We start from the raw sequence: 16,232 nt of genomic DNA, 5'->3' as shown, positions 1-16,232 counted from the left end.
AGCCACTGTCAGCCCAGGCTACAGTCGTCGGAAAAGGTGATAGCAGAAGAACATTATTAGAAACTCAGTTTTAAAATGAGATTTATTTGGTAAAACATAAGTTTTAAAAAGCAGACAATACAGACAACGTCAAAATGAACAAGCTGTACACAAACGTCAAATTCACATACAAATACACATTTTATTACTGTGAAAGTATGACATATCTGTGCTTTTATAATTAGACAACATGTTTAGAGATTCATCAATTTATTATATCTTATGTACAATTTTCTAACACATAGGCCTACACGTAAATAGGTTATTAGTGGGGGGAAAAGACTGCTATTAAAAGGAGAGCCTACAGCACAAAGCTTAGAGATGCAAATAGATCAAATAGAAAATGCAGGATATCAAATAATCAAATTTCCCTTGTGATAAGATATTGCCAATGTAGAGAATATCAAAAATAAACAATTCCTCTCCTCACAAAGACGTGTTTTATAAAGTGGAATGTTGAATATTTTCCAGTATTTTGTAAACAAACTAAAAGTCTCAAAAAGGACATTACTGTTTTGTGTTTACAGTATGAAGGAAGAAAAATGAAAAGACTTGCTGAGAAAACAGTGCAGAATTAAAGCATATCTATAATGCAACTTCATCAGTCATGTCAATGTTAAAATTTATCTATACATGTAGATAGACTTTTAAATCCACAACCAAAACACCTGACCCCAAAAGGTGCACACATTTTTCAATATTACAGTCATACACAATGTCAATGACCATACAAAAAGGATTTACAAGTATACAAGTTAATTACAAAACAGATTTCTGAGTGTCCCATTTGCACTTTTCACATGCGAAAACATATCACAACTTACTGTAAACCATCATAGTGCATCGGTTCAATACAAATCCAGTATTTATCCAACAATTTCGCAATTCAGCACCACCTAGAATATACTCTAACATAAAAGAAAGACAAACAGCTTTAAAATAAGCTTATTTTCATCTTTTCTACAGACGAACAAACTGGTGGTGATAATAAATGTACTTACTGCCCCATTCGGCCTACTTTGATAGATGAACACATAGGACAAATATAAAGGAAAAAAAAGTGTAATTAGTATTAAGTAATTTTACTATATCAGACTTCATCCAACTTCATGCAAATATTGTAACAGATTTCTGTAAAATGATTATGGCTATTTATAGCTCATTATGCTGACATTTCTGTTTCTTGATACAAAAGTTGTTTTGAGCAAAGAAAAATAATGAAATGGACTTAAATAATCACCATTATCACCATAACAAGCAAAACACTTACGTAAAGCACTACACTTAAATATAAACACATATATAGGTAGTTGTAGGATAACAATACATTTTACATTTACAATTTGAATTGCCTTTTTCTGATTTTGAATCGTAAATTCTATGACAACCAGATAAACTTTTTGTTACTCCACTTGGTTGAAAGTGGCCATTGCAGTTTACTACAGAGAAAAACATAAAATACGTCAAATAACAAAATACTTTAGCATTTTCAATAAATGAGATGAACATGTACACAAACGTCAAGCGACATCAAGATAAAACCAAAGGTGAATCTGAATGTCGATTAATGATTCTTATTTACATTCAAGCTGTCTTCGGCCTCAAAATACTGAAAACAACATTAAATTGGAAATAATAAAAGGCCCGATAATACCTTGTTTTAATGCATTGCCTCTTTCAATTCAGAAATAGATATTTCAGTTAGAATAAAGTTATTTGGAAAAAATACACAGTGTGTAAAATCCAATTCTTCTGTGTTAAAGGTGCCGAAATTCATTGCTACATTTTCTTTGGCCTAGTGCTGCCCAGGTATTGTATGCCAACTGAAGGCACTTAGTTAGGGGGCGTAAAGTTCAATCATACAATATACAATGCACACTCACAGTGAAAATAGCTACAGAAAAATGATAGATTCTGATTCTGACTTCCTATATATGGGAATGTATAAGTGCGTGTTGCGGTGTGTAGTTGACTGGAGTCCTGTGGGCGAACTGAAATGTCTCTGGGAATGCCAAGGTTGGCACTTGAGTGGACACTACGGCTTACACTCCAGTAGTGTGTGATGAATCTCCTGGAAAGATGGACGTTCTTTGGTGTTCCTGTGCCAGCAGCTCAACATGAGCTTGTAGACGGGGTCAGGACACATTGGTGGCTGGGGCAGGTATATCTGAGGATAAAAAAATACTCAGAACTATTAGACTTGGCATAGGATCAGTTTAATCAGATCTCATACACACCTCTCCATTATTGCAATTAAATACAAATTCTGTAATTATTTACTCACCCTCTTGTCCTTCAAAACCCATATTGGTTACTCTTTAAAATACATATTTTTAATGAAACCAGTGAGGTTTCTGTCCCTCCACTGAAAGGTCTAGATAACCAAAAATCAGGCATCGTAAAGTCTCTTGACAAGACTTGGATTAAACTTCTTGATTCATATGGATTAATTTTACAACACCTTTATGACCTTTTTGGATCTTCTAAGATTTGGTTACCTGAGAGGAACAGGAAGTCTAATGGGTTTTGAACTAGGCCTGTCACAATCATGATGATTAATTGTCATATAAATAATTGAAATGTCTTCAATCCGTGGGCCACGTACACAGGTATTTTTTAGTTCGTTTTTCAGGTATTTTTTTCCTCCTCCGTAAAAAAACCCCCACGTCCACATGAAAATGCAAAAACACGCTATGAAGCGCTGTCAAGAGCATGCCAAACCAACAGGTGGCAATATAACCCTGTGGCAAGCAGCGAGGCAAGGGACCGTGAGAGCGGGCCGGTGGCGAGTGATAATGAGCGCCAGCTGCGCGCCACACCGGTCTCGTCTCACGGAGGAGTGACGGGAGCATAAAAGGAGGAGCGACAACAGTGCAAGACGAGAGAGGACCAGGCCTGGATTTCACATTGTGTTGTGTTTATGTTTGGTTATGTGTGTGTACGGCAGTCGTCCGTGAGGGGCTACGGCATTTACTTTCATTTTGTGTTTATTATTTGATTACATTTGTTGAACGTTCGCCGGTTCCTTCCTCCTTCTTCCCATATCTACAAACTTTACTACAAACCCTAATTGTAAAGCAATGTAGGCCAATCAGAAGACTGGAAAAAAATTGCAGCTTTCGATTTCGACGTAACAAGCCAAAACCTTCGGTTTCACTGTCCACACGACAAATAATTTGTTACATTTATATAGTGCTTTTCTAGGCACTCAAAGCGCTTTACATAGAAGGGGGGAATCTCCTCATCCACCACCAATGTGCAGCATCCACCTGGATGATGCGACGGCAGCCATATTACGCCAGAACGCCCACCACACACCAGCTGATTGGTGGAGAGGAGACAGACTGATAAAGCCAATCGTATATATATATATAGGGATGATTAGGAGGCCATGATGGACAGGGGCCTATGGGCAAATTTGGCCAAGATGCCAGGGTTACAGCCCTACTCTTTATTGAAGGACATCCTGGGATTTTTAATGACCACAGAAAGTCAGGACCTCGGTTTAACGTCTCATCCGAAGGACGGTGCTTGTTACAGTATAGTGTCCCCATCACTATACTGGGGAGTTATGACCCACACAGACCACAGGGTGAGCACCCCCTGCTGACCTCACTAACACCTCTACCAGCAGCAACCTAGTTTTCCCAGTTGGTCTCCCATCCAGGTACTGACCAGGCTCAACCCTGCTTAGCTTCAGTGGGAAACCAGTCTTGGGCTACAGGGTGATATGGCTGCTGGACAACACTGCAACCGGCGTTTCTAAAAATCTTTACCCTGGCAGGAGTTTTCAAAAAAGTTTGGTTTCAGTGTCCGGATACTGCGTTTGCTTGTGGGCGAATGGCCAAACCGCATAGAAAAAGTTGCAGTTTTGAAAATACCCATGTTCGTGTGGACAGAGCATGAGTTTCCTTATGCAACCTCATTTGTTGTCATGACTAGCCCCACCTGTCTCTTGTTTTCTCCCTCAGTCAACTCGTGTGCTTGTGTGTGTGTGTATAGTCTTCTGTTTGAGTCATTCTTTGTCCATTTTTGTTGCTGTAGAGTGTGGTTGTGTTTCTCCTGTGTGCTCCAATGTTCCAGTGTGTTAGTTATTTTTGATTTATTGTTAAAGTAAACTGCTGCATCTAGATCCTGCCTCAACTAATGCTTGCTGCAACCACCAATGGCAATGCTGACTATAATATAATATAATGCAGTCTGATTAAGCACACAAACCATTTCATATGAAGGAAGACCCTTGACTATTTTTATGTACTTTACAATATTTACAATATATTTTTTTAAATGTTCTTTGGCAAAATGTGAAAAACACGATCAGACGATTATTCAGTAATCGTGGCAGGCCTATTTGGAATGACATGAAGATGAGTAAATGATGACAGAATTTTCATTTTTGAGTGAACTATCCCTTGAAGCATCCTTGTACCTGTCTCCTCTGATCCCGAAAGAACTCCCCTGTGTTTTCAATGACCTGCTCGTCTGAAAGCTGTGAGTAGGGTTGCTCTTTGCAGAAGGTAAGCATCTCCCAAAGGGTCACACCAAAAGCCCACACATCACTGGATGTGGTGAACTTACCCTGTAAACGACAAAAATGTGTCCCTTTTATAGACATACAATCTGTTTTTACCTATTATATATGAAAAAAATCACTAGAAATGTATTTGCAGCCAGAATATACAATATTTATTTATTTAAGGTTGTGTGTGTGTCTGACCAGAAGAATGCTCTCCCAGGACATCCAGCGGATGGGCAGTACCGCTCTCCCCTGGATACGGTAGTAGTCTCCACTATACAGGTTCCTACTCATTCCGAAGTCTGCAATCTTGATGGTGTAGTTCTTCCCTACTAGACAGTTGCGGGTGGCCAAGTCCCGATGCACAAAGTTGAGCGAAGATAGATACTTCATTCCTGAAGCGATCTGTGTGGCCATGTGGTGTAGGTTACTGTAGCTGAGACAGTTAAAACAGAATGTGAGTCATAACAAAGTCCCTTTAAGACAAGTCATTTCTCTCGGCGGCCATCTTTGAAATGCCTCTCAGGCATGCAAGTGCAGCTCCTATCTCTTTGAATGGGGAAGCATCAAATTCTCCAAAACTGTTCGCCAAGCTTACAATAAAATTTCATATTTGAAATCACCAATGAAATCTGACACGGTCTCATAAATTTTGTTGATAAACGCTGGAATCATGACAAAAAAAATAAAAAATTCCAGCCTGGACAAAGCTAATGCGCATGTGCAAACCTAAAACCTAAACATGTGTCTCAGAAAACTGCCTGTTTCTATAGCAACTGGAGCAGCAGCTGCAGTGACACTATGACGTTACTAATCAACGATTGCCTCTTTCATTTAGGGGGGGGGGGGGGGGGGGCGTATCCGCCATATTGGGCATTGCACTTTTTCCCCATTCATAAGTAATCAGAGTGCACCATCTTCCTAAATATAAAGTCTTTGGTCATAACCTGGTTAAGATCACTACCTAAAATTCTATTTGGCAATGAAAAGTCACTAGTCGGTACCCCTCCTTTGTAATAATGTGTTAATTTTTCAAAGAAATTTAAAGTCGCTTATTTGCACTTCCAATTGCCATTTCTATATTTAATTTGAAAACATTTGGTATCAACCTGACTGTTGGAGCGTTGCTGAGGAGAGCGATCATGCCCTCAGGCTCATGGCGAGACAGGAACTGATTAAGGTCTCCGTTCTCCATGTATTCGGTGATCATACACAGAGGGTCAGAGCTCATACACACTGCCAGCAGCCTGATGATGTTGGGGTCTTTCAATCGTGACATGATCTTTATCTCCTTCAAGAAATCATTCCTGTAAGGTATTGGGAAAAAGAGCCATGGTAATTTGGCAGAGGAACAAAAACAAATATTTTATCTCATAAAACTAATAACAGCATATGGATTTGAAACAACATGACAGAATGTCATTTTTGTGTGTACTATTTCTTTAAAATTTTGCTCATGATATAAAAGTTTGTGTAAGCAATGTTATGGCTTTTGTATTTAGTTTTTTTCAAGCATTTGATGTTCATTAGGATGCAGTGTCAGTGTGTTGCTTTAATTTATGGAAGTCATGATTGTGACATTTGGGCATGCAAACCTTGCGTTTTTATTTGCATCCGCTCTAAGCATCTTAACAGCTACAAGCACTGTTTGGTTTTCAATGACATCGAAGGAGAAGTCCTCATCCATGAAATCTGGCATGCCTTCTGCTTCACACAAATGCACCTGGCAACACAACAGCAAAAACAAACATTTAGTAAAATCAGATATCATTTAATGATTTTTAATTTTGTATGATTTAAAAAAAGAAGAAGAAGAAATTAATACTTTTATTTAGCAAGCACAGGTTAAAATGATCAGCGGTGACAGTAAAGACATTAATGTTAATGTTTGATATTCATCAAAGTATCTTGATGAATACCCCCCCCACCCCCCCCACCCCCCGGCTGAATATTCAGTTTTGCCATCACAGGAATCAATTGCATTTAAAAACTTTTGAACAGTAATGTACCATAAAAACACATGATAAAGAATAGAACAGGAAGTTCTTTCATAAATTGAGCTGTACAATCTAAAAATATACAGAACTGACCTCTCCAAACTGCCCCTCTCCGAGCTTTTCTTTAAAGGTAAGCAGTTTCCGAGGAAATTCCTCCACAGCAACATCCTTCCCTGACAGCAGGTCCATGGTGAGGGCGGGCACGGCGTAGGTGTTTCCCCCAGTCACACCCTGCAGGTTGACTATGTCTGCCTCAGCATAATGCGGGACACCCTCTTGCACACTGACTGGAGGAGACTTGGAAGCTGTACTCGTTGATGCTGCAGAAAAATATATATATATGTTTATATATGCTATTGCCCCCCCCCCCCCCCCCCCCCCCATATATTCCAAACATCGTTTCTGGAACTCACCAGTATCCTCGGATGTTTGGGAAAACTCCGGCAGTTTGCGGACCAGACGGGAGGGCTCTTGGTAGTCGGGTCCCAGAGGAAAGATGCGCTCATAGGTGGAATTGGACTCCTGCTCGCTGGGCACTGAGGAGGGGCTGTTGTTGTTGTTATAGGTGAAGGTCTCACTCTGTATTGACAGACTAGCAGTTAGTTCATCGTCCAGCATCCTCCGAGACACCTGGAACGAAGAATGTTTAGTGATGAATGCTAAAAAAAGTCAAAAATATTTACTAGTAGTTTAAAGTATTATGCATCTATGAAATTATATTCACAATTCCAATAACGCATGCCTTTTTAAAATTCATATAAACACAGCAAAAGAGCATCACACTGTTTCAGGGCCCATACAGACTACAATCATAATCATCATTTTCATAATCATAATCCTTGTTTAATACATTAAGTTCTGCTGTAGAATGGGAGTTTGTATGCAAGAAGTTCACGTGGGAAAATTTTGAGACACAGACATTTAAAATCAGAATTGTACACATAATAATTAGACATAATTGGACAATTTACACTACTGCCTAAACGTTTGGGCTTTGTAATGTTTTTTAAAGGTCTTTTTGAAAGTAGTCTCTTTCGCTCACCAAGGCTGCATTTATTTGATCAAAAATACAGTAAAGCAATAATATTGTGAAACATTACGATTTCTCTATAGACCACTTTTCTATTTAATTCTATTTTATTTTTAGTATGATGGCAAAGGTACATTTTCAGCAGCCATTCTGTCACGTGATCCTTCATAAATCCTTCTAATATGCTGATTTGGTGCTCAAAAAAATATTTTTATAATCAATGATGATTTTTGTGAAAACTGTGGTTCTTTTTTTCATGATTCTTTGATGAATAGAAAGCTTAAAACAGCATTTAAACAGCATTTATTTGAAATCTAATATCTAAATATTTTGTGTGTTCTTTTGTGTGTTCAATTGAATTTGTCCTTGCTGAATAAAAGATTTCTGGAAAAAAAAAATCTGGTTATTTTAGAAGGCTATTTACATTTTAAAGATATGTAAGATTCTGCCTGTCACAAATGTTGAATACATACAAGAATCTACATGGTTTAAATATTACATTTATTTAATTATCTCACCTTCTCGAGCATCTTTTGCCACACTTGTCTCCATAGTATAATAACAATAATGGCCACTAAGATGAAGATGATGGCGACCAAGCAGCCAATCAGGATCCGAGTGTTGCTGTCATCTACTTTGTGAGTGGGGTCATCCTCTAAGAAAGAGGTAAAGAGAAAGATAACCTGTAAAGTGTCCTTGAGCTATGGAAAGTTGCTATATGAATTAAACTTTTATTATTATTGACGAAAAGATGAATGAAGTTTATTCAAATGGCACAGAAACCAGGGACATGCACAGGGGTGGGGGTATGGCCCAGTGGCTAGAGTCACTGCCCCTCTGCTCTCATCAGCTGAGCTGCCCCTCTTGGCCAATGCACCCCCAATCACCAGCTAAACATGAATTTGATCGAGCCATCTCTCCATGTGCTAAACGTGATTTCAGATTAATGATCTCCCCCTCAGTGCCCTTTTTTGGTTTGTGCCACTGCCCCTCAAAATGTCTGTGCATGTCCCTGATAGAAACTGCTGTTCTCAACTGAATCAGAAGTAGTGGGAAACTGACCTGGCTGAATGCTGGTGGAGGACCGGACTTGGGGGGAGCCAGAGTTGTGTTGTACATGGCTGTATCTGAAATCAGGGTGTTAAAACATCAACGTAATTTATACAATTTATACATGTGCCATTATTATGAAGCAATTTTGAACAGGGTCAATGTCTTTGCATGGTCATTTACTAACCTGACTGGAAGGTGATTTCACTGAACATCATCCAGATGTCAGAAAAGTAGTACTGGCACTTAATAGCACTGGCCATGTGATTGTAGAGTGAGACGGTGACGAAGCGGGCACTGGGGTTGACCATCATCCATCACAGGCTGAATGATATAGGTGTGGCCTCCAGTCCAACTCTGAGCGGAAATAACACACCGCCTTCTGAAAGGTCTTTACCCTTCGGGAGAACATGTTGTTGCAGTGCACCTGAATCAATTGGGATTAAAAGGGCGAGAGAATGAATACAAAAGCATTATGATGGGTCTCATTTAGGAAGAGTTGGTGGTTTAAACCTTTAATCTTTACAATAATCTTAATTATATTTAAGTTTCAGCAATTACATAGATTGCACCTTTAACAACATCCTTGTATGTTTGCTTTCCTTGAAAGTTCTAGAATTAGTGGTGTAGGACAGACAGAGTTTTTACCTTCATGGTGGTGAAGTTGCGGGTACGGTCAAACTCAAACATGATCTCAACATAACCATTGGGAAAGCTCTCGTTGGTCCAGCCGACATAGTCATAACCAGGCCATACGTTGTACACGTGACTGTGTGTGAAGTCATCGAGACCACACATGCCATCCGTCAGTTGTCCAAGTCCTTCTGTCATACTACAGGGGAGAAAAAAACCCAGAATGTATGTTTTTGTGTGTGTGTGTATATATATATATACACACACACACCTCAGTTTGGGATCAGTAAGTCATTAAAAAAAAAAACTTTTATTCAGCAGGGATGCATTAAATCGATCTAAATTGACAGTGAAGACTTTTACTTTTGATCAATTTACGCACAAAAAACATCAGTTTCAAATAAATTCTGCTTAGCAATCAGGAATAAAATTACATTTTAAAATATGTAAGTATATACTTTTTGTTGTATTTCGTTATATATAATAATTTTCATTATATACATACATATATATATATATATATATATATATATATAATATATATATACATACATATATATATATATATATATATATATATATATATATATATATATATATATATATATATATATATATATATATATATATATATACATATATATATATATATATATATATATAATATATATATATATCAGGGTTCCCACTCTTTCATGAACACCAGATTCAAGGACTTTCAAGGACTTTTTCAAGCACCATTTATTTTATTTCAAGCACCTATCAGATTCATAACCCAGCATATGTAGCATCACGAAAGACCTCTTTAAGTAGGTTACTTAAAGGAACACTTAAAGGAACACGTCGAGTTTTTGGGACTTGGGGGGGGGGGGGGGGGGGGGGGTGAAACACTCATTTTCAGGTAATATCATGTCAATCTTGAGTATCTTGCATCTTTCATATCTCCGAAAAGTCTTTAGTTTTATTATATTTATAAAAGAAAGATACGCTGTACCGAGACTTTCCGAAAAAAGCTGAGCGGCTGGGGGCGTATCGTTTGGGCAGAGATAAAGAATGACGAGTCGCGCGCAGCTATTGCGCTGAGCTATGCATGTTTACATAGAAAAACAATGGAATCGATAGCTAACAACACAAAGACATTTGAAGCATTTTTAAAACACACATCTTTGGAGACATTGTTGATTTCGTGAAGTCCTGTGACTGCAGCGCAGCCGGCTTCCCTAAAGCATGTGCTCTCTTGCTCTAATCGCGCGCCCGTACAAGGACATTCCGCCCCATCTGACGTCACATATACCCATACTCGAAAAAACTTTCCAAAACTTATGAGAAACCGGAAGGAGTATTTTTGGCACAAAGATACTCCATCAAACGTCCAACTTTTTTTTGTGAAACTTTGTCCATGTTTAGGATGGGAATCCAAGTCTTTAACAGTGTGAAAAGCTCCCCCCCCTTAAGCTTGTTCACCGTATCCCCCTCAGTTAGATAAGTCCAAACATACCATTATCATCTCCGTGTCTGGTTGTGTTTCAACTCTGTCTGACGCACCCACTGCTAGCCTAGCTTAGCACAAAGACTGGCGGTAAACGGCTCCAGCTAGCCTACAGCTCAATAAGCAACATTTTCCTCCATGTTGTGATGTGTATAGTTACATCGTGTACTAAGGCCAACGGAAAATTAAAAGTTGTGATTTTCTAGGCCGATATGGCAAGGAACTATTCTCTCATTCCTGCGTAATGATCAAGGAACTTTGAGCCGTACCATCGTTGGTTATGTTGACAGAAGTTAGCCGATTTTCAGGCGTATAATAATGTATAATATCAGTGCTCCGCTGCACTCATGGTATGGCAGCAAAGATCCTTGATTATTACGCAGGAATGAGAGAATAGTTCCTCCTTCGTAGGATAGCCATATCGGCCTAGAAAATCACAACTTTTCATTTTCAGCAAGTGTATACTGCTCTCCGTCGTTTCAAGTTTTTTTTCCCTGCTACCCCTCCACCCCCCAAACATAAGCAACGTTTTGTTCTGCTTTTGATAGCACATATATTGTAGGACAATTTTTTTTAAATAACATCATTCTAAACAAAAATGTATTTCAAATTTAATTCAAGCACTTTCAAGGACCTATATTTGTTTTCAAGTACTTTCCAGGCCTTGAATCCATGTGTCTGAAATTCAAGTACTTTCAAGTACTTTCAAGAAGTGTGGGAACCCTGATATATATATATATATGTATGTATATCATCATAATATAGGTAATAACGAATACAAATATAAATAAAATTAATTAAAATTAAAATAAATAATATTAAAATAATAATTACTGATTAGATTACTCAATATTATCAGGTCTCTTACAGATTGCATTTTATTGTCCTGACTTAAATTGTGTTTCAGTATATTTCAGTATATTATGCTCTGTTTATAAAATTTCACCACTAGATGGCGGCATTATCATAAGCCTTTATCTTAATTTTTCCCAGCAATAAATGACACTTGTCGCTCCTTTGATAGTTTAATGACTAAGAATGTGTGGATTTCTACTTTGCAGTTTCCTGCCAGCTCTGTCTCACACACACACATGAAGATAAACACACTTTGCACTGTGTCATGGAAGGTATTGTTCAGGGAGCAATGAGTCAATTTCTCCTGTGAACATTGTGAAACCACTGTGACTCTCTCCGGTCCTGGCGCCTTGTCGTCATAGCAACCAAGCAATAACAGGCCAGCTGTAGTTAGCCTGTCCGTATAGTGTAATTGATTTGGGATCAAATTTTCCATGTGGCAGGCATCAGGTAAACCGGTCAGTTCAAACCACACTGACTCTGAATCAGTCGTCAGCAGAGATATATTGACATTTAGTTTGTATAGCATATATACATAAATATTGTATGTCAAAGCTAAACTAATTTTACTGTACACTCAAACTTCTCTAAAGGATGATGTTTTGGTGTATCCTGTATCTTCCTCATTTATTCTCAAGCTTATGAAAAGTGTACTGACCTGTAACTCATGGCTCCATCATACACAGAGTCATTGAGATAAACATGCTGTCCATTGAGAGTCATCTGCTGGCCAAGTGGAGAATTATATGAAACCAAGCCATCTAGAAACAGCCACAGGAGAACATTGTCAACTCCTTTTTCTTTTGTCAGGTGCCCCATAATGGAAATGTTCAAGGAGGTTCTGTGCTATGACAATATAACTTGAAGTCAACAGCTACAGTCAACTGTTTAATTACCAACATTCTTTAAAATATCTCTTTTTGAGAAAGAAGCTCATACAGATTTGAAATAACTTGAGGGTGAGTAAGTGATGACAAAATTTAAATTTTGGGGTGAACTATCCCTTTAAATTCAACACTTGTCAGACTTACCCAGCCACTCACAGCCATACAGTTCCACGCGCATGCAAACGTTCATTGAGTGATCGATGACGGGCATGAAGCGGACAAATCGTGCAATGATGGGCGGCTCCAAGTCCTTCAGCACAATGTCATATGCATTCCTGTTCCCCTCAATCACCTTCACAACAGAAAAAAATGTACATTTTAGATTTTCCAGTGACATTCTAGTGACATAAACACACGGCCAAAATGTAGACGAAAGCAAATTGCTTGTTTAACATTTAATATAATAATCATGAGCATTAATAGAGAGATGGTCCTCTCTAACAATTGCACTTCTGGGACAGCTTTGCTCTCATTCAGACACAAATGCAGCCTATGAGTGAGGTCAGGCACAGATGTTAGGCGACAGGGCCTGGCTCGCAGCTGATGCTCCAATTAATCTCAGAAGTGTTACATTTGGTTCAGGTCTCCACACTAGATCCAGAAAACCTTGGATTTTGCTGTGTAAAATGGCACTGGAACAGGAAAGTTACATCCCATCCTAAAAAAGGGATGTCTATGGATATTGCATGGGTGTACAGTATGCTTGATTTGATGCACCTGTTAGTAATAGGTGTAGCAGAAAAAGTCAATCATGTTGAGTGGTGCACAGTGCCCACATACTTTTGGCCATGTAGTTTTATATATTTGAGCTACATTACATTCAGGTGTGACTTATGAGTTTTTATGTTATGTTCTCTGGACCTAAATTATTTTGCATCCATTCAGCTAACAAAATAAATTTCCATTAATAAAATGGCATAAATAACAATCATGATAATTTTTAATAATAAGATATTCATAACATCAATAATATAATATAATATAATATAATATAATATAATATAATATAATATAATATAATATAATATAATATAATATAATATAATATAATATAAAATAATATAATATAATATAATATAATATAATATAATATAATTCATATAATATAATATTACTCCAGTCTTCAGTGTCACATGATCCTTAACAAATCATTATAATATGCTGATCTGACCAGCACAAGAAACTTTTACTTTTTTATCAATGATTTTTGCAGAGCCATGACATATTTTTCAGGATTCTTTGATGAATAGAAAGTTCAAAACGACAGCATTTATTAGAAATATTAGCAATATTTGTTAAGTATCAGTTATATATAATTATAACTGAGTGGAATATGACTACATAGATAGTAAATAATAGAGAGAGTAAATAATAATAATAATGATATTATATGATATACATGACCACTATATTGTAATCTACAACAAAATTGCATTATAAATTCAGTCTTAGCACCGGTAATGATGTTATTTTTATTGTCATGTAGTGGAAATTGTAATTACTATTATTGTCATTATTGTTGTTGTTATCATTATTATAAAAGTGTGATTTAACAATATAATACGATGTGGGTATATTTTATATAGTATTACATGATTATTATAAATACCGGGATATATTTGTATATTTATGTTAAGGAGGATTATTACATTGCATTATTGTGTTTATTGAGATGGTCATAATGTAATTGGGTATTTTGTATATAAAATATTATAATATCACATACATTATTAGTAATTTAATAGACAATGACAGAAGCTATATGGTGTAATATAAATTAATTGGGGGTGGAAGTAAATAAGTTCTACTTCTTTCCACTCCCTTTCGAGCAAGTATGTGTGTGTATATGTATATATGGGATATAAGCTATTATATTTTTCTATGTATATTGTGTATATATATATATATATATATATATATATATATATATATATATATATATTTTTTTTTTTATTTTTTTTATTTTTTGTTGCTCGAAATAAACCTTAATCAATCAATATATTTTGTAACATTATAATATCTAGTGATTATAGTATAATATAATATATAAATGTGTGATATTGTGTTGAAATAAAACAAATTAATAAATAAAAATAAATGAATGTAATTAATATATGCATTGAAATTAAATAATGAAATAATAATTAAATGAATGAATAATAATAAAAAAACATTACAATATTCCTAAATGTTATCAGTTAAAAAAGGTAATATTGGTCAATTTTAATATTCTTCTTGTAGGTGTTTCCTTATATTGAAAAGATCAAATTAATAATAATATGTAATCAGTTGAATAAGATGATGCAGTTCTTTAATATCGCACAGAGACCAGTGTATCAGTACGTACCTCTTTGCCTTGCCTGTTGCGCCAGGAGATCCAGCGGCTGCCATCGCGGCTATATTTGATCTTGTATGTCTGGGCAAACTCATTACCAATGCCCCCTGCGTGACGTCCCTGAGTGCCCACCAGAGTGATGAAGTGCAGAGAACGGAGGTCAATCTGCAGGAACTCGTTCATATTCTCAGGTTCTCCTGCTATCTCAGGGCACCACGCACCATCTCCTTCCTCACAGTCCAGCCTAAGACACAAAGAAAAATACACTTAAACATCTGTTTCTTTTACAGCAATCTCTTTGGGTCTTTGGTCTCTGGACTGCAACATAAATTAGCCTGAAATGGATTGTGTTGGGAACACTTAAAATCAGTGAAAATGCAGAAGCAATATATGGAGGAAGCATAATTACATCATTTTAGTGAGGCTAAGAGGAGGCCACCCACAGTTCCCCAGATGTGGTTTGCTAGATAACCTGCACTATAACTCATGGAAAACATTGTGTGTGTGTGTGTGTTCATACCTGCCATACTTTGCTGCTGTGGAGTCAGACCACTGACTGGAAGCTGAGATGTCTTCATCTAAGATCTGGCCTCTAGACATTCCTAACGGGGACCGGCACACACCTGTAAAAATGAAGTTAGTGTTCATATGCCCACCAACTTTTATATGCAAATAACACCCTAAAGTCACACTCATCTTGCAGATATGAATCTACAACTCATAAGCATGCAGACAATACTTAATATTCACACATACTTATATATAGAATTTTTTTATTCCTATTTCCTATGCGTTTCAGTGGCTTCCCCTTATGAACAATAGAGATTTGATAGTTACTTAAATGTAAAAAAAAAAATTAGCACCTGACTTAATAATATTTCATATTACAAGTTGATTCACTCTGTGAAATAGACATAAATGCAAAGAGTTTGGTTGAGATATATGTTTTTATAACAAAATCATTCATTTCATTACAATATATCATCATTACAAATGATAAAAAGATCAAATATTCATAAAATACCTTTCTTTGTGTTCAAAAACAGCATGTGAAAGATGTCTAAATTATTTTATTTTATTTCATTTTGAATCTACAATACTTGGTAACTGGATGATTGGTAGTCAAAAGGTGGACAAGAAAAAGTTGATTTGTAAACATGTTAAAATGTACTGATTTATAGTTCAATTTTCCATGTGAGAAGGGATGGGTCTTGAAGAACCCCTGTGTAAAGAGAAAAATGTAGGGCTTTAGACCACCACCCACTGATGAATGGAACAATTTATTAGAAACATTATTTTATATTTTGATTGCAAAATCCCATAATACTGTCAGAGCAAGAGAGGATACATAAACTCTCTTAATCTCTTATAATATCTCTCTCTTTGAGTGTCTGTGTGAAG

General features: G+C 36.7%; 1 protein-coding gene across 1 annotated transcript in view; it reads right to left on the bottom strand.

Moving 5' to 3' along the window:
* Positions 1 to 78: 78 nt before the first annotated feature.
* Positions 79 to 16,232, bottom strand: part of ddr2a (discoidin domain receptor tyrosine kinase 2a) — a 49,572-nt gene continuing 33,418 nt past the window's right edge. The window contains 19 exon segments of the mRNA XM_079841677.1: positions 79 to 2,206; positions 4,469 to 4,618; positions 4,757 to 4,991; positions 5,665 to 5,862; positions 6,151 to 6,278; positions 6,646 to 6,872; positions 6,966 to 7,182; positions 8,101 to 8,237; positions 8,645 to 8,656; positions 8,659 to 8,709; positions 8,820 to 8,940; positions 8,942 to 8,956; positions 8,962 to 8,976; positions 8,982 to 9,059; positions 9,281 to 9,464; positions 12,268 to 12,370; positions 12,641 to 12,788; positions 14,844 to 15,075; positions 15,352 to 15,454. Coding sequence (XP_079697803.1) covers positions 2,075 to 2,206; positions 4,469 to 4,618; positions 4,757 to 4,991; positions 5,665 to 5,862; positions 6,151 to 6,278; positions 6,646 to 6,872; positions 6,966 to 7,182; positions 8,101 to 8,237; positions 8,645 to 8,656; positions 8,659 to 8,709; positions 8,820 to 8,940; positions 8,942 to 8,956; positions 8,962 to 8,976; positions 8,982 to 9,059; positions 9,281 to 9,464; positions 12,268 to 12,370; positions 12,641 to 12,788; positions 14,844 to 15,075; positions 15,352 to 15,454 — 2,486 coding nt within the window. The 3' untranslated portion in view covers positions 79 to 2,074.

Source organism: Gobio gobio (assembly GCF_949357685.1).
Source record: "Gobio gobio genome assembly, chromosome: 17".
NCBI classification, from domain to species: domain Eukaryota; kingdom Metazoa; phylum Chordata; class Actinopteri; order Cypriniformes; family Gobionidae; genus Gobio; species Gobio gobio.
Note: the sequence above shows the minus strand (reverse complement) of the source record. Positions and strands in the feature narration are given on the sequence as shown.